We start from the raw sequence: 19,980 nt of genomic DNA, 5'->3' as shown, positions 1-19,980 counted from the left end.
ACAAAAAAAATAAAAGTTGCAAGCATTAAACATCCAAAATTAGAAATGCAAGACAAAAAGACAAGATAACACTTGAGTGGCATCAAGCCTATATGAGTTCCCGGAACAAACTAGGTACCAGGAAGAATATAAGACAGCACCCACTTTATATCTAAAACACAAAGTTCTTGACTAGATGTGCTCAATAATTACTGCTTCTGTGGAGGTGCACAATCTATACTCCTTGTATATGCCAAATGTAAATACTCAAAAGCTCTTAAAACTTTCCTTAGCCTGAGAGATCCTTTCCTACTAGCTGGATATATGTGTCAAGTAACCACTCAGAACCTCAGTTACCATCTACAAAATTATGGTGCTGGTTTAGAATCAGCTTTTTCTCAAAGTGTGGGTCCATGGGCTACCAACATCAGAACACCTGGGTGTGCTTGTTAAAAAGGCAGACCTGACCTCAAATTTTGTGAAGTTGGGCTCAGGAACCTGCCTTTCTAACAAGCACCTTGAGTAATTCTTGTACAACTAAAGTTTGAGAATCACTGGATTAGATGGTTCCAAGGTCTCTTCTAGCAATAAAAAAAAAGATTCTGATTCGAACGTAACTTCCAAAGTCTGAGCCTCTCACAATAAAACGTATCTTTCTGATAAAACTTCTCTTCTCCCATTAAAAAATACATACCCCCATACATATGTGTACATGTATGTATGTAATCTAAGTCATAAACTTGCCAGGCCCCATCCACTTTCAAATGATGATGCACAGAAACGCGGACGTGATTATTACATAGTTGACATCCCTTATCCCCTTTATTACCTATCCTGAGTTGAACTCTTATAGTCAACATGGGCGTCCTCACTTCCGGTCAGAGCATTATTTCTGTTCTTTTTGGAACCACTTCGAAACAATTCAACTGCAGTTTTCAACTCTTCTTCATCCACAACAAACACATCTTTGTAGAGAATTTCATATAATACGGCTAAAGAAAAAAACAGCCAATATTTTCTTTTACACCAATTTGAAAATAGCCATAACCCAGTATACAAGTTCAGTAGGTAACAAGGTTTTAAAGGAACTATTTTATCTATTTATGGTGGTTCCCTCAATTTAAAGACAGGCAACAAATCCTCTGAAATCACACCCAAACATTTAAAAAGCCTTCACATACCCTGACAAATAGCTGCACTTGACTGAAATTGTTTTGAGTACACAGAATCATAATGACCATTACTTGAACAGCAGAGTACAATCTGAAGAAAAACACACAGAAAAATTAAGTGAATGTTACACATCTTATAACAGTGAAAACACTTGAAATTGCCTTGTTTAATAAAAACTGATAAACTAAATGAATTTACTATTTTTTTAGAAAGTGCTTTTTAAAATCTAAATATAGGTAGACACAAGCTGTACCACATAGAGGTTTTCTTGACAGTAACTTTTAAATGCCAAGATTAAAATCACTACTAAGACTCAATCACACTGCTATTAATATACAAAACAAGTCCTGATTTACAAATTTTCAAATGATGAGAACTTTTACAAATCAACTGAGTGAATATAACAAAGCCTAAGAGCCGAAGTCAAAAGACCCTATTAAAAAATGACTGGAGAAATTAGGTCAAATATCCAAATAGACTCAGACTATGAAGGGTGGTGGTAGGAGTGGGATAGGGAGACTTCATTCAGTTTATTCAAAAGGTTATCAATTTTACTGAATAGCAATAGTATCAATATGTTATGTAGGAACAATGCTGCGAAAGACTTCCTCAGTGAATTAAAGCACCAAAATGGCTACAAAAATTAGGTTAGCTTCTTAGCTGATTCCTTCAATCCTCAGTTTCTTCAAAACAACAATTGAGTCAGTATTATGGATTGAATTGTGTCCCCCCAAAATGTGTATCAACTTGGCTAGGCCATGCTTCCCAGTATTATGTGGTTGTCTGCCATTTTGTGATCTGATGTAATTATTCTATGTGTTGTAAATCCTAACCTCTATGATGTTAATGAGGCAGGATTAGAGGCAGTTATGTTAATGAGGCAGGACTCAATCTACAGGATTAGGCTGTATGCTGAGTCAATCTCTTTTGAGATATGAGAGAATCAAGCAAAGAGGATGGGGACCTCATGCCACCAAGAATGAAGCAGTAGGAGGGGAGCACATCCTTTGGACTTGAGGTCCCTGCGCTAAGAAGCTCCTAGACCAAGGGAAGATTGATGGCAAGGACCTTCCCCCAGAACCAATAGAAAGAAAGCCTTCCCCTGGAGCTGGTGCCCTGAATTCAGACTTCTAGCCTCCTAGACTGTGAGAATAAATTTGTTAAAGCCATCCACTTGTGGTATTTCTGTTATAGCAGCACTAGATAACTAAGACAGACAGTAACCAAATTGTTTCAGTAAAAACTCTACCTGGTTCCACATGATGAAATTTGTTTATATGACTACTCCAAAATATTTCTGAATTTTTGTTCAAAAACCTTTGTCCTGTGTAAGGGATACACAGTCAATCATTATTTGTGGATTCCCTATTTGCAAATTCACCTACTTGATAAATTTATTTGTAAGTCCCAAATCAATACCCGCAGCACTTTCTGTGGTCACTCATGCACAGAATGGCAAAATATTTGAGTCATTCAATGCACATGTTCCCAGCTTACGTCAAACAATGTAATGCTCTGATTTCTTGTCTGCTGTAAACATGTATCCTTTTCAGTCTGTTTAAGTTCCATGTTTTTTGTATTTTTGTGCTTTCTGTTGGTGATTTCACAGTTTAAAATGGTTCCCAAAGCATAGTGCTGAAGTCTAGTGTTCCTAAGTGCAAGAAAGCTGGGATACGCCTTATGGAGAAAAAACGTGTTAGATAAAGTTTGTGCAGGCATGAGTTATAGTGCTGTTGGCCATGAGTTCAATGTTAACGAATCAACAATGTATATTAAATAAAGGTGTCTTAAACAAATACACACATAAAACAAGGCTATGTATTGAACAGTTGATGAAAATGTCACCAGAGTCTTGCAGGAAACTAACTCTATTCCCCCTAGGAACAATGGTTCAGTATTTACTAATTCAGTACTCGCAGTGACTTTATAGAAGATAACTATCATGATTAGCAAGGATCGACTGAAATCCCTAGTGATTTAAGGTTTTGTTTTGAAGTCATATCTGGTATCAGCAACCTGAGGTACCAAAGATAATTGATTCTCTGTGGTCTATGGGAGGATGTTGCCATTAGGCTTCTTTGGCAGAAAATTATCTTATGCACTCTTCTTTCTTTCTACCTTCCTTTGCTACCCTGGACTAACCACTCCCAATAATCAAATTTTCTGAGCCCAGGTCTATCATTCTTCTCTTTTTTCAAAATCACAATTCCAACTCTATCAGTACAATCCATTCCTAAGTATCGAGGGCAAGTATCACAGTAAAGTTTATGTTACAGATAAGCTCCACCTGCCACAAGAGTACTTGCATTTAAGAGTTTATTAACCCAAAAGAACAATAAGCAGATTTTGAACAGAGAAATCCTTTGTACTTTGGGCTACAAGAACTGGGAACTCCAACTAAGAAAAGTTAATAATTGGAAGCATTTGTTAAAGAGTAAAGGAACCCAGCTAACCAGAACTGATAAATAAATACAGGCAAAAAAGATGTATAATTTCTCTATTCAAATGACAACAAGTTTTGTTTTGACTGGAAGAGACAAAACTAGGCATGATGGCTTTTATGTTCTTAGTGGTATTCCAACATATAATAATAATTCTCTAACATATACTTGTTGGTGGTATGTTTGTTAGGCGAGGGTAGGTGGGATATAATGGCAGTAAACCAGTGAAAAAATGTGGCAGATCTATGTTACAGATGAGGATATCTGAAAAGAATAAGAAACAGAATATTAAATATGAGTCCATCAACATTAATAAATGCAAAGAAAATGATACAGAAGGATAAATACCTACCCAAACTTAACAGTTTTTACCTTAGGGAAGGGCCTGGGATTGTAGAGAATGAATGGAGACTTTACTTTTTACTCTGTTTCCAAATTCAAGTTTTATTTTGTTTTTAATGTAAGCATGTACTTCTAGTCTTTCTACATAGAGCAAACGGGCTGAAAAGTGAAGATGACTAGCTTTCGTTAGCATTCGCTTTGACACTAAATACATTTATGAAGTTGAAGATAAATATACGTAGAATGCAGAGTTAAGCCAACATAAAAGGGGAAGGTACCAAGATGAACATTAGGCATTTCTTGGAAAGTTTGCTCTAAAATATTATTTTATTTAAGGCTCATTAATGATGTTCACTGCTTTTAATGAAGTCATTTTTAAAAGCCCAAACAATTCAACTATAAATCTTAGGAGGTTGAACTAAGATAACAGGAACTAAGTTTGAGGTAAAACAAGATGTCACACAACAAAAGTACCCTGCTGCCACGTGGCTTTTTAATACTTAAATTTCACTATGAACAAACATACTGAATAAATTCTCAGAACACATATACATGCATAACCCTGTGCATGCAGATACCCAACTGCTGATGAGCATTAGCTTTGTATACATGTATGAATGAGACTTTACATGACATTCTTACAGTTGTACCCATTCAAAAGGTCTTACACATTTTTGTGTTCTTATGGTTCAGAACAGGTGATGCTTTCCCCTTAATTAGCTCAATAATATCTCTGGAAGATGCACAAGACTCATTTAAAAGTGGAACTTCATAATTGCAGGAACAAAGTGGTGGGTATATGGGTGTTCACTGTGTATTTCAACTTTTCTCTGCAAGAAATTTTTTAGAATAAAATGCTGGGAAAAAAAACCTGAACTGTAGGTTTAAAGATCCCCCACATAAAGATTTAAATCTCATCTCAGGCAATACTGTGTATCATTGCTAAACTACAAATGCTTACACTCCTCTTACTCAAAAAATTCTGATGACGTCACACCATTGTATAAAAACTTTCGATGAGTACTTAGGGGCAAGTATACTGATGCCTGAAATTTACTTTCAAATATATCAAAAAGATGGACTGATGAATGAATAGATGGATAGATATATGATAAAACAAGTATATAAAACATTAATAGCAGAATATAGGTGGTGGGTATATAAATGTTCACTATAAAATTCTTTTAACTTTTCTGTATATGTTTGAAAATTTTCACAATAAAATGTTATGAAAAAGCTTTAATTGACTATTCCATACAATGAAAAGCCAAATTCTTTGGCATGGCATAGTATACCCCTCATTATATAACCCTAGCCTGTCTTTTCGGAGTCCCTGGGTGGTGCAAACAGTTAACACACGCGGCTGCTAATTGAAAGGTTGGAGGTTTGAGTCCACTCAGAGGCACCTTGAAAGAAAGGCCTGGTGATGTTACTTCTAAAAAATCAGCTACTGAAAATCCTTTGGAGCACAGTTTTACTCTGATATACACGGGGTCGCCAGGAGTCAGAATTGATTTGATGTCAACTGGTAATAAGCCTATCTTTTTAGCATTGCCCTCCCCACATCAGACTACTTGAATCCCAAAGGGTCTCTTGCTTCCATACCTTTGCATATAGTATTTCCTCTGAATAAACTGCCCTTCATACCTGATGGACTCCTCTTTTGATATTCCACTTAAATGTCACTGCCACCATGAAGCTTTCTAAAACCCCATCAAACAGAGTTAAGGGCTTTTTCCTTTATGCTCTTTGTATATACTATCATTAAACTTATCACTTTTATGTAATTAACTAATTACATATGTGTCTCCACAGTCCTTTAAGCCCCTGGAGGCAAGGGTTTTGTTGTATTCATTTTGGCATCCTCCAAACCAAGTACAATGCCTGCTACACTATAGGGGCTTAATGTTTGCTGAACAAATTAGATGGTGGTACCGTTGATAAAACAACTAATGTACACCCATTTATACTTACCTTCTAAGTTATCTTTCGCATCCTACTCCGTCATCTTTATTCCTGTTGCCACTTCCCTAGTTCAGGTCTTTTGCCTAGATTACTGTTAACAGCATCCTAACAGTTCTCCCAGTGCCTAGTCTTGTCTCATCTTCATTAAAATGTTGCCTGAGTTTTGCTCCATGGTATGAAATAAGACTTATAAAATTCAAACATTGTGCATTCACTAATTATTTACTAATCATATAAGCAGGATAAAAACTTTCCTTAAATACTTCTTAGAAGAAAAGCTGTAAGCTAAAGAACAATTTATTTGTAAGCGTTCTCAACCAAGAAAACAACCTCCTACAATTTTTCAAGCACTTTACTAGGCAGTTAATAGAACATTGTCTCTGCCCTCAAGAAACTTTCAGACTAATGGCAGAAATAGACATGTAAAACGAATACAATGTGATAAATACTATAATTGCTTGGGAGCTGTTAGGGGAGCACAAAGGGAGGAAATACCTCCAGGGGAGCTGGGAATGTTTCACAGGAATTGACATTTGCGATACAAAGCAACAGAAAGATAAAGCATGGACTATCAGGAATCATGAAATACTAAGAAAGACAATGAAGTCAACAGTGTTTGGGACCATTCAGGGCATTGAATGTCTAGCTACCAAGTTTAAACCTTATCCTCTAAACAATGAGGAGACAATTTAAACATTTGGGATGTTTCTGTTTATTACAGAGGAGTGACTAGATCATCTGTTTAGAAGGGTAGCTAACAACACTGGGCATGACTGACTAGAGAGGAAAAGCCCGGTAGCAGAGAACCTTGGCTTTTAGACTGTGCTTATTTTTTCATTAATTAGGTTTTAAAAAGATTATTTCTTAATATTCTGGTAAGCCAGAAGCATTATTCAATTTTTTTTATTTTAGTAAACAAATATTCACTCATCTTCTTACCTTGTTTTCATAGCCATTATCTGTGACAGAAGTTGGAGGCTTTCCGGGAAAGCGATACAGAATGAAATCCCGACTACACGGGTAGAAAACAAAGGTGGGTGAAAAGAGACAATTTGGTATACATAAGAGATAGTTAAAGAACAAGTATTTGTACTTTTAAACTACCTACCTTATTCATATAATCCAAATGTTTAAGATGCTAAATCATGTTAACTCTAGGTAGACAGCTGATTGCCCCCAAAAAGATGATCACCAATTTTATGTTTGCAGTTTTGGAGGCTCTCCTTTACTTAAAGCTGGGGTCAGCAAATATTTTTGATAAAAGGCCAAATAATAAATATTTTAGGTTTTGTAGGCCACGTGGCTTCTGTAGCAACTATTTAACTCTGCCTTTGTAGTGTAAAAGTGGCCATAGACAATACATAAGCAAATAAGTGTTACTATGTTCCAATAAAACTATTTATGCACACCGAAATTTGAATTTCATATAATTTTCACAGGTCATGAAACATTCTTCTTTTGACTTTTTTATTATAATAAATTAAAAAACCCACAAAACATTTGCTATTTCAACATTTTTTACATGTACAATTCAGTGATATTAATAACGTCCATCGTGTTATTCAACCATCACCTCTGTTTCTATATTTTTCCATTACCCTTAACAGTAGTTCAGTGCCCCTTAAGCAGTGACTCCCTCTTTCTCCCTCCCTCTCACCGCCACAAACCACTAATGAAGTTTGGACTCTATATGTTAAAAACAAAAACACTGCTGTTGAGTTGATTCCGACTCATAGCGACCCTATATACATTTGCCTATTCTAAACTTATTTCGATTGTTTTCAACCATTTAAAAATATAAAAAATCATTCTTAGCTCGAGGGCCACACAAAACCAGGAAGCAGACTGATTTAAAAGCCACCCTTGATTTAAAAACAATTGATTAGCCATCTGCCCATTGCCTCTTCTCTACTACTTCTCACTGGATTTAGTGAGAAATGAGCAGACTACAAAACACTGACTTGAGCCAAGTTCCCTTAACGAGAGGATTCTGACTCTACCAAGGTATACACCATGTCACCATCCTAAGAAATTGTGAAGGATTATTATACAAATCAGACTTCTCAAATGAACAAGCAATACCCACTACCTCTAACCTACCTTATACAGCTAGTTTTCAAAACCTTGGTTTTCAGAATGTCACTTTTGCAGTTTTAAAGACCAAAACATAACTTACAAAGCAATAAAGCAGTGTTTCTCAACTTTTTCCCCTATTACTGGCCCCCACAAGGATGCTTTTTAGACTTTTTTTAATTCCCCCATGAAATTTTAATACCACAGATACATGACATCTGTTTATGTACTGTGGCCGTTTGAAGGACCACAAACCATTGTAATATCTAAGATTTTTTTTTACCCTCCCCAAGAACCAGTTTTCACCCTACTGGAAAGTATACTGTCCCCATTTAGAATGCATACAATAGAGACATAGAGTTAAGTACACAAGATCCTCCTAAAAGATAAATATTCTCATTTCCCACACGAATAATACCAGCAGACTTAAAAGTCCTTTATTCTTCTACCCAAATGGATGCAAAGGTAAGGGGGACTTTTGTAATAAGGTTCTCCACCCAAAAACTACACTAAACTGAGTTTGCTGAGACCTCTTCATTCCACATATCAATAAATCAATCTCAAATTCCCCCAATCCTAAGGTGACTTTAATAGAAACATCATACACACACATACACACTCTCTTAAAGAAAAGGGGATATAACTTACTTATAAATTAGTGAAAGAGCTCTTATTTCCAGCTGGCCAGCACTTTCCTAAACATAAATAGTGCATAAATTTTTAAAAAACATTCTGTAGCTAAAAGTTTTTGCAAGTTCAACAACTGTTTTTTAGCTGCTTAGCACTGTTTTCAGTGAAGAATGTGTAGAACACACTAACTTGCTTTGGGGCTTGGAATATTGTGATAGCTACTCATTAACATAAACTTAAAAAAAGGACCTTAAGTCCTTCTCAGTTAGCCATTAAGTAATAAGGACAGTTAATGTGAGATATTTAAAAGGCACAACAAAAATGTAACTAGTCTGAAAGTACAAAGGTAGCAGGGTATTTAGTAAATGTTTAAAGACCAGAACTATAGAATTAATTTTATCACATAAAAATTCTTTCTTATTAAAGTATGTGTTTATGAATCTTACTCCCACATAAAGGAAGGATAACTAAAAATCAGGGCAATTGTTTATAAACAAATAAAATTACTTCTTGGTAACATTCATCAGCATACCCCCTCCCCTATTAAAGCAAAAAGGCTGAGGCTTATCTTGTTCCCAAACAGAGATGTTTGTAATGCCCTGGTGCTCTTTCCTGAAGTCTATGGATAAGACTGTTAATACACAATTCTCAATATTCAACATAAAACAATAAGTTAATTGCCAGCCTATAAACCTTTGCAAGAACTACTGATTCAACACAGCTGACTACTTAATAAGTTAGCTCCGGCTAAAGTGACACAGCTGAATGAAAATTTAGGTCACTATTCCTGATACTCTCAAAAGATTAAGCCCCCATATTTGATCTTACCTTGGGATCTCCCAACCGTTCCAGGTATTTCTCATAAGATCCCTCCACATACTTCAAAAATAAAACAAACTTGACTTAACCAAATACATAGCATTACTGAAATCTGATTATATTCTGCAATATTATCCTCCAATGGGTTTTTTTGTTGTTGTTGTTGAGCTCAACAAGTATAGTATTACTACTCTGTACAGTACCTCAAGATTTGCACATACACAAAAGTTATGAGCGGGGGTGGGGGGAAGCTGGACAATAAAAGTATCTTAGGAATTGGTCCTGGCTTATCTACATACCAGTACATTTCACCAAATGGTACACCTTTGAATTTCTTTTAATGACAAGTAACTTGACAAGTTTCATAAATCAAGCAAACCCAATAATTATAAGAATTTAAAATATGATAGGAGATATGCACTTACAAAGTTAAACTGAGGAAGTTTAAAGAGAATTTCATTAGTTTCAAAAAAGCCCAGGACACAAAGGAACTTTTTGAGGTGATGGAAATGTTCTTCAGCTTGATGGTGGTGGTTATATGGCTATACAATTGCCAAAACTAAAAACTTAAAATGGTGAATTTTATTGTATGTAAAATATATCTCAATAAAAATAAAATTAAACCCAGGGAATATAAAAGATTTAGCTCTAACTCCATACATATCTATCACTAGACTTACAAAATCAATTTTTAATTTTTGTCAAATCACTTTATTTTTAAACAGCTTTGTTGAGGTATAACTGACATATAATAAACTTCACATATTTAAAATGCACAAGACAGATAAGTTTTGACTTATGTATCCATGAACCCATCACCAAAATCTAGACAGTGAATATATCCATCACCCTCAAAAGTTTCCTTGTACCCCTCATAACTCTACCTGCCCACCCCTCCAAGCAACTACTGATTTGCTCTCTATATCACTATAGAATAGTCTGCATTTTTTTAGTTTTATATAAAGGAAATCGTACAGTATATACTCTTTTTGGTCTGACTTTTTTAACTCAGCATAATTATTGTAAGATTCATCCATGTAGTTTTAAAATTTCACACATATCCTTGCTACTCAAAATGTAGTTCACGAACCAAAAGAATCACTAGGGAGTCTGTTAAAAGTGCAGAAATCTTGGGACCGCACCCCAGACCTACTGAATCAGAATCTGTATTTCAACGAGCTCCCCACGTGACTTGTTTGCACAAAAATACTTGAGATGCACTGCTTTACACCATGGCCTTGTAATCTGAAGTCATTTCGCTAGTAATCTTTTCCCCAGATATGGTACAGACTATAATGAACTTCAAGGTAGTAGTTTTAAAGTGAAGAAGCCTTCACATAGTTTTAAAATTCACTGATACCTACTGAGAAAATTAACGAGTAAACCTTGAACTGAAGGCAAATGCTCACAACATACAGTTAGCATAAAATAGTACTGAAAGAGCTAGGAGTGTTAAAAAAAAAAAAAAAAAACAGAAAACAGCCAGCTGAAAGGGCACACTTCAAACCAGAGCATGATAAAAACCTCCAGTTTTGTTAATAAGAATTAAAATACTTCAACATATACAAAGATGTCCTCCAGAAGTTGCCCTTACTGGCAGAACTCCAATTACCACAATTTATCCCATTAAGACTAGATATTTAGGACTAATTGTTCCTTACTACCAAGTTTCACAAGGTTCCTCAAATTGACTGGTTGAAGGTTACAGTGCACAGGATTAAGCAACAGAATAGAGGGGGTTCCCATTGTTAGATATTTTCACGTGTATTTTAAAACATAAGCAAACCTTTTCAATTTCATTAACTATTATTAATTGTTCAAGAAAACAGTGGTATGGAAATAACAAAACAGCAGACAAAAAGTAAATTTTTAGGTTTGTGTGTGTGTTAGGGAGAAGGATACAGATTAACCTTTTTCTTACTTTTTAAAGAGTACAAAACAACCTAATTCTGAAAGGTGGCCCTGAATTATGCTAGCTAGGGGGAAGGAAGCCAGCTGGGAATTAATATTTGCTATTGAGAGAAGAGATTGCATGGTAAAATTCAGTTTTCATTATTTAAGTGCTCAAAATTCATTTCCCACCTGCTATACATCCTCTACCAACAACTCTCCCCGGGTATGTATTCTACTTACAGACTCAAAAGTTTGTTGATTTTCCCTCATATATGAGACACAAGCCTTCCTGACATCCAAATGATGGACCTGGCTGCAAAACAACTTAAAAGAAGAGAAAAACCAGCTCACTGTCAGCAGTCACTGGAAATAGAAGCTTCTAAATTAAGACTATGAACTGGACACTTAAGTTCCTCTAATTCAGAACATATGCAGGAAATTGGGACATTAAGTTCTGATCTTAACTAAAAATTTTTTTTTATCATCTTCAGTTAAGATTGGGCAGGAACGATTCTGTCATCCCCCCCCCACCTCCCTTTCTACTCATTATGTGCACAGCCTGTAAAATTTTCCTTAGGCGTAAAACTTAGAAGGGTTGCTTATTTATAGGATCAAGTTACACTTCAAAAGTTTTCTTTAACCCAATTTTCTTATTGCTCTTGCATTCCAAAACGGCATTTAGAAAACAATAAAGATAGAAAAGACACAGCAATATATATGAACTAATCAGCAAAGGCATGCACCTATTATTTTAAATAAAGAGCCAAAGAGCCTCCTTCCAGGACCTGAGAAGCCTGGGTGTTTTCACTAGGAAATAGAAAGGCATTTTGTTCGCTTATTTAACAGTTGGGAAACCTTTTGGTGGGTTATTAGGTCTTTTAGCTAAAGGAATATGCCAAGTTTCAGACTCTGAAAATTCCAGTATCCCAAAACCAAAGCCGTTGCCGTCGATTCCGACTCATAGCGACCCTATAGGACAGAGTAGAACTGCCCCACAGGGTTTCCAAGGAGCGGCTGGTGGATTCAAAATGCCGACCTTTTGGTAAGCAGTCTGAGCTCTTAACCACTGCATCATCAGGGCTCCGAAAACTCAGTATAGGGAAAATATATTTGTTTTCTTTTTACCTGCTCCGAAATAGCCCGAAAGAGGCAAGAGGCATCCTTGGCAGTCAGCTTTCGAAACAGGCCTAAGCTGCCTAAATATTCATCCATTGAGGCCTCATTCAGAGACTTCTGGCCGCAGTACTTTTTCCATCCTTTCTGCATCGTGCACAGAGGGACGGAGGAAGGGAAGGAACAGAAGTGCAAGGAGAGGGAAAAAGCAGGCTGCAGGTCGGAATGGGTAGCAGTGAAGAGGGCTTGCTTATGCAGATTTCCTGAAAGCAGCCTAAAGCCTAGGCGTGAGAAGGCAGTTGGAGTCAATGCCTCAGCACCTTGGGACTTCTCAGGGGCAGAAAAAGCAAAGGGCTGGCTTTCCCAGGTCAAGTCGGAACCCTGTGAAAAGAAGAGGAAGAGCCGATGCTCCTAGGAATAGGGGACTCAACTTGAGGAGACATGGAAGGGAGAAGGTGCTTGCAGAGCTATCTTGTTGGGGAAGGGTGGGATTAACTCACTCAGCCCAAGGTTGAGAGAAGTATGTACAAGCAGCTGAGCTTTGGAAATCAGAAGGGAGCTGAGTATGCAGCTTAACTCATGGCAACTGCTGCACGAGGGCTACAAAGGGACTGAAATAAGGCTCAGGTGTGTATAAGGCAGCCTGGCCCATGATACATTACTTTAAGATCTCTGCCCAAATTTTCAACTATAGTCTCTGCCCAAATTCCCTGGCTCCCTTCATAGTTTCAAGGTAAAAAATATGAACCTAATTAACTAGTAAGCTTTTACATTAAAAAAAATCTTAACAAAGAAGGGGAGGGGAACCTCCCTTGACCTAGGGGCAGAGGTCACAGTTCAAGCAAAGTCAAATGCCAAAGCAATTATGTGGATATTTCAGGTGTGGAGTTTTAAGTAATCTTATTTAGTTCTCCTAGATAATGACTCTTTGCTAGGATCACAAACACCAAATCTGTTGTCAGGAAACCCCGACAGGATTCTTGAATAATCCCTCCAGGCAACTGTAAAGCATTAACAAAAAGGGGAAATGCAAAAAAGTTTTCTTAAAAATGAAAATTTAAATTAAAGCAGCATTTAAAGAATATCTTACCCGCAAACTTTCTAATAGGTGACATTTAAAACGCTTGTAGCACAGTATAAGAGGCACTGGCCAAGATAAGTGTGTTTCAATGTCTTGTTAGGGTACTTTTCCAGAAAAACTGCTCTGAATTCTGAGAAAACCAAAGTAAAATAAGACCCACGTTTTTTAAAATCCACTCAAAAATAGGGTCCACTTATATTACTTGATTCCACTGTTAAGTGTCTCCTTATTTTTATTTAAATGCCCCAAACCAATTCCTTTCTGAGTTTTTTTGAAGTGTTGAAAAAAGCTGGCTTTGGAGAAGTTACAAAATTAGGCTGGTTTCAAAATTATTTTTCTTGTATCAGTGGATCCACTAGTAATCATGAATGTCTTCTATAGGAAAAGCATCAATAATCAATTTTATAATTTATGAATGAAATAAGTAAAAGTTAGGACCAGTAGAAAAAGAAATAAAATTCTGATTATCCTTAACTTGACAATTTCGAATTACCCTAACTAATTTCTTTATTAAAGAAACTATAACACTGGAAAGTGACACTGCAAAAGTTCTCAGGAAGAGGGATCCGCATCTTTCTTTAAGGCCACTAACTCACCAAGAAAAAATTGTTACAATTAGAAGTTTAATTTATTTTTTACTTGTAGAGATACAATTAAAATACAAATTCTTCATACTATTGCATTTTAAACTAAAAATCAGGTATACAAAACTTCAATTAATACAAAACCATATACTTCATTTTGAGGGGTAAGGGAAAATTGAGAGAGAGAATCAGAAAACTAAGAGAAAGAGCTGGAATCAAAGAGAAAAACATCAGAGACAGGAAAACAGAAAAAGAGGTAAGAGGAAAGGAAAGTAACATATAGAGCAGGACATAGAAATAGAACCACAGGACTACGGTTAATTGATTTTGACAAAGGTGCAAAAGCAATTCAATGGAGAAAAAGAGTATTTTCATCACATGGTGCTGGAACAACTGGACAGCCATTAAAAAAAAAAGATCCTCAACCTATACCTCACACTTCGTACAACAGTTAACTAAAAATGGATCATATGATACAACCATTTTGGAAAATGATATGGCGCTTCCTTAGAAAGCTAGAAATAGAAATATCATACGATCCAGCAATCTCACTCCTAGGAATATATCCTAGAGAAATAAGAGCCATCACATGAATAGACACATGCACACCCATGTTCATGGCAGCATTGTTCACAATAGCAAAAAGATGTAAACAACCTAGATGCCCATCAACAGATGAATGGATAAACTACGGTACATAAACACAATGGAGAATTATGCAATACGATAAAAAACAATGATGAATCTGTGAAGCATCTCATAACATGGATGAAACGGGAGGACATTATGCTGAGTGAAATAAGTCAATCACAAAAGGACAAATATTGTACGACACCATTACTATTAAAACTCATGAAAAGGTTTACACAGAAAAAGAAACAATCTTTGATGGTTACAAGGGATGGGAGGGGTGGCGGGGGGAACACTAAATAGACAATAGATAAGTGTTAACTTTGGTGAAGGGTAAGACAGTACACAATACTGGGGAAGCCAGCACAACTTGTACAAGGAAAGGTCATGGAAGCCCCACAGACACATCCAAACTCCCTGAGGGACTGAACTGCTGGGCGGAGGGCTGTGGGGACCATGGTCTCAGGGAACATCTAGCTCCATTGGCATAACACAGTTTACAAAGGCACTGTTCTACATTCTACCTTGGTAAGTAGTGTCTGGGGTCTTAAAAGCCTGTGAGTAGCCATCTAAGATACTCTACTGGGCCCCACCCCTTCGGGAGCAAGGGAGAATGAAGAGAACAGGATACAAGGAAAAGATTAGTCCAAAGGACTAATGGACCACAGCTACCAAGGCCTCCACCAGACTGAGTCCAGTACAGCTAGATGGTGCCCGGATACCACCACTGACCACTGACTGCTCTGACCAGGATCACAACAGAGGATTCTGGACAGAGCTGGAGAAGGATGTAGAACAAAATTCTAACACACAAAAAAGACCAGATTTACTGGTCTGACAGAGACTGGAGAAACCCCAAGAGTATGGCCCCCAGATACCCTTTTAGCTCAGTGGTGAAGTCACTCTGGAGGTTCACCGTTCAGCCGGGGATTGGACAGCCCATAAAACAAAACGGGACTAATGAGGCACAGTAGTCCAGGGACAAGGACTAGAAGGCAGGAGGGGACAAGAAAGCTGGTGATAGGGAACCCAAGGTTGAGAAGGGAGAGTGTTGACATGTCGTGGGGTTGTTAACCATTGTCATAGGGCAATATGTGTACTGTTTAATGAGAAACTATTCTGTTCTGTAAACCTTCATCTAAAGTGAGAGTAGCAGCACAACTGGAAGAACGTAACTGACATAACTGAATTGTACATGTAGAAATTTTTGAAGTGGTATATCTTTGGCTATGTATATTTTCACCCAAAAAAAAAAAAAAAAGGGTCCTCCAAGGCTGAGAAGGGAGCGTGTTCACATGCCGTGGGGTTGTTAACCAATGTTATAAAACAATATGTGTCCTGACTGCTTAATGAGAAAATATTTGTTCTGTAAACCTTCACCTAAAGTACAATAAAAAATTTTTTTAGAAAAAAATGGATCGTAGACCTAAATGTAAAACAAAGCTATAAAACTTTTAGAAAAAAACACAGGCGGAAATCTTCAAGACCTTAAGTTAGGCAAAAAGTTCTTAGCTATAACACTATAAAATAAAAATATTGATAAATTGTACTCTAGCAAAATTAAAAGCTTTTTCTCTACAAAAGACAGTTAAGAGAATGAAAATACAACCCACAGACTGGAAGAAAACATTTGCATATCACATATCTGACAAAAAAAGCCAACAAAACCCTCATATACAAAATATATATAGAATTCTCAAAACTCAACAGTAATAACCCAGTTAAAAACTGAGCAAAAGATTTGAAAAACATTTCACAAAAAATATAGGAATGGCTAATAAGCACATAAAAAGATGCTCAACATCATTAGCCCTGAGGAAAACACAGCTTAAGACCACAATGAGATACCACTTCAAAACCACTAGGAGAGCTATAATAAAAAATACAGATAATAACAAGTGTTAACAAGGATGTGGAGAAACTGGAACCCTCATACATTGCTGGTGGGAATATGAAAGGGTACAACTATGTTGTAAAACAGCGTGGCAGTTTTAAAACCAAAAATACCTCAAGGCCGTTGCTGTTGACTGGATTCCAACTTATGGTGACCCCATGTGTCTTAAAAGGTTAAATATAAATTTACCATTAAAAAAACAACCCAAACCCATTGCCCTTGAGCCAATTCTAACTCATGGCAACCCTATAGGACAGAGAAGTGCCCTGTACGGTTTCCAAGGAGCGTCTGGTGGACTCGAACTGCCTTAACTACAGCAATTCTACTCCTAGGTATCTACCAAAGAGAAATAAAAACCTATGTCCACACAAAGACTTGTACATGAATATTCACAGAATTAATCATAATAGCCAAAAACTGGACAATCCAAATATCCATCAACTGGTGAATGGATAAATAACATAGCATATCCACAGAATGGAATATTATTGAACAATAAAAAGGAACGAACTGCTGATAGTTCATGCAACATGGATGAACCTCCAAAACATTATGCTGAAAAAGCCAGATGCAAAAGGCTAAATATTATATGATTCCATTTATATAAAATAAACCAAACAGGTAAATCCAGAGATAGTAGATAAGTGGTTGCCTGGGGCGTGGACGGGAGGATGTACTGACTGCAAATAGGGACAAAGGATCTTTCTGGTGTGATGAAGATGTTCTAAAACTGAATTTGGTGATATTTGCACAATTGTATATATTTACTAATTATTATTGAGGAGTATACTTAAAACTGGTGAATTTTTTAAAAAGCTTTATTGAGATATAATTCATGTACCATAAAATTCACCCATTTAAAATGTATTAATTTAATGACATTTAGTATATTCACAGAGCCCTGGTGGCACAGTGGCTAAGGGCTCAGCTGCTAACAAAAAGGTCGGCAGTTCAAACCCACCAACCACTTCTTGGAAACCCTATGGGGCAGTTCTACTCTGTCCTATAGGGTCGCTATGAGTCGGAATCGACTCGATGGCAATGGGGTTTAGCATATTCACAGAGTTGTGCATCCATCATCATAATCACTTTCTGTACATCTCATTACCCTGATAAGAAATCCTGCACCCCGTGGCTATTAACCCACTAAATCCCCTAAACCTCCCTTCAGCCTGAGGCAACCGCTTATCTACTTTCTGTCTCTATAAATTAGCCTATTCTAGACATTTCATACAATGAAATCATATAATATCTGGTTCGTTATGACTGACTGGGTTCTCAAACTTAAATAAGACTTTCCAGGTTCACCCATGTTGTACCATGTATCGATTATTTCAATCCTTTGTATAGTTAAATCACATATTTATCCATTCTGTAGTTGATGAACATTTGAGTGTTTCTATTTTGGGGCTATTATGAATAAAGCTGCTAGGAACATTCACGTACAAGTTTCTGTGTGGACATATATTTTCAATTCTCTTGAATATATACCTAGAAATGGAATTGTAAGATCGTATTTTAACTCTATGTTTAACAGTTCAAGGAACTGCTAGACTTTTTTCCACAGCAGCTGTACCATTTTACATTTTACAAGTAGTGTGTAAGGCTTCCAATTTCTTCACATTCTTGTCAACACTTATTACCCAACTAGCCATCCTAGAAGGAGCTCTGGTGACGCAATGGTTAAGCACTTGGCTGCTAACCTAAAGGTCAGCAGTTCAAACCCACTAGAAAGCCTGGTTATCTGATTTTGTAAAGATTATAGCCTAGGAAACCCTATGGGGCAGTTATACTGTCCTATAAGGTTCCCTATGACTTGAAATCAACTAGACAGCACACAACAGCCATCCTAGTAGGTGTGTAGTAGTATCTACTTGTGGTTTTGATTTGCTCTTCCCCAATGGCTAATATTGTTGAACATTTTTTCATGTGCTCATTATCTGTTTCTTTGGAGAAATGCCTACTTAGAGCCTTTATCCATTTTTAATTGGGTTATTTGTCTTTTTATTATTGAGTTGTAATAAATAGTATTTTTATATTCTATATATAAGTCCTTTCTCAGACACGATTTGCAAAAATTCTCTCCCATTCTGGGGGCTGTCTTTTCACTTTCTTGATGGCGAAAACGTTTGAAACACAGATTTTTAATTTAAAACTGATAAATTTTATAACGTTCATTATACCTCAAAGTTGTTAAAAAAGGTAAAAAAGTTTGGACACTTATCACCAAAGATATGTGGATGGAAAATAAACATACAAAAAATTGCTCAATATTAGGCATTCCAAACCCAAACCAAACCCACTGCCATCAAAGTTGATTTCAACTCATAGTGACCCTATAGGACAGAACTGCCTCAGAGGGTTTCCAAGGAGTGGCTGGTGGATTCAAACTGCTGACATTTTGGTTAGCAGCCAAATGCTTAACCACTGCGTCACCAGGGCCCCCGTTAGGCATTAGGGAAATGTAAATTAAAACCACAATGAGAAACAAAAAAATAAAAGATACCATTACATAAATCTTAGAATGACTAAAATTTAAAAAAATTAAAAACTGGCAAAACCAAGTGCAGACAAGGATAATAGCTACTGGAACTCTTACACATTGTTGGAGGAGATGTAAAATGGTATAGCAAGTCTGGAAAATAGTTTAGCAGTTTCTTGTAATGTTAAACATAGAGTTACCATATGACCCAGTAGTCTACTCAAGAGAAATGAAAATTTACCTTCACACAAAATGCCATATGTAAATGTTTATAGCAGCTTTACTCATAATCATGATCTCCCAAAACTAAAAGCAAACCAAACATCCTTCAAATGATAATGGACAAACTGCAGTACATCCATACAAGAGAACACTACTCAGCAATAAAAAAAAGATGAACTACTGATACATACAAAAACATGTATAAATCTCAAATGCATCATGCTAAATGAAAGACAGATTCAAAAGGCTGCATACTGTATGAATGCATTTATATGACATTCTTGAAAAGGCAAAGCTACAGAAAGGGAAAACAGATCAGTAGCTTGTCTTAAAGGGCTGACTACAAAGGGATTGCAGGAAGGAGCATATGGGGTGATGAAACTGTTCTGTATCTTGATTGTGGTAGTGGTTACGTGACCATGTATTTGTCAAAACTTACAGAACTATACAAGAAAAAACACCAATTTTACTATATGTAATTTTAAAAATAAATAAAACCAAAAGAGGAGAAAGAATAGAATTTAGAGTTGTTGAGCTCACAGAACATACAAAAAGACTGGAGAGAAAAAATATGACAATTAGAGGCTCAATCTAATAAAGCCAACTCTAACCAAGAGGCCCAAAATGAGAATGAAGAAAATGGAGAGAAAGAAATAATT

The 19,980-nt window shown here is 36.5% G+C and overlaps 1 protein-coding gene across 1 annotated transcript in view; it reads right to left on the bottom strand.

Moving 5' to 3' along the window:
- The window catches only part of ALG13 (ALG13 UDP-N-acetylglucosaminyltransferase subunit), an 83,880-nt gene that overhangs the window by 47,927 nt on the left and 15,973 nt on the right, over positions 1 to 19,980 (bottom strand). Inside the window, exons 4-11 of the mRNA XM_023734476.1 lie at positions 15,456 to 15,491; positions 12,441 to 12,786; positions 11,556 to 11,639; positions 9,432 to 9,482; positions 8,622 to 8,668; positions 6,840 to 6,912; positions 1,161 to 1,242; positions 809 to 971 (exon numbers count right to left, since the gene is read on the bottom strand). Coding sequence (XP_023590244.1) covers positions 809 to 971; positions 1,161 to 1,242; positions 6,840 to 6,912; positions 8,622 to 8,668; positions 9,432 to 9,482; positions 11,556 to 11,639; positions 12,441 to 12,786; positions 15,456 to 15,491 — 882 coding nt within the window. The remainder of the gene's footprint in view (positions 1 to 808; positions 972 to 1,160; positions 1,243 to 6,839; positions 6,913 to 8,621; positions 8,669 to 9,431; positions 9,483 to 11,555; positions 11,640 to 12,440; positions 12,787 to 15,455; positions 15,492 to 19,980) is intronic.

Source organism: Trichechus manatus, unplaced genomic scaffold, assembly GCF_000243295.1.
Source record: "Trichechus manatus latirostris isolate Lorelei unplaced genomic scaffold, TriManLat1.0 scaffold00068, whole genome shotgun sequence".
Classification (NCBI taxonomy): Eukaryota; Metazoa; Chordata; class Mammalia; order Sirenia; family Trichechidae; genus Trichechus; species Trichechus manatus.
This window is presented reverse-complemented; position numbering and strand designations above follow the sequence as displayed.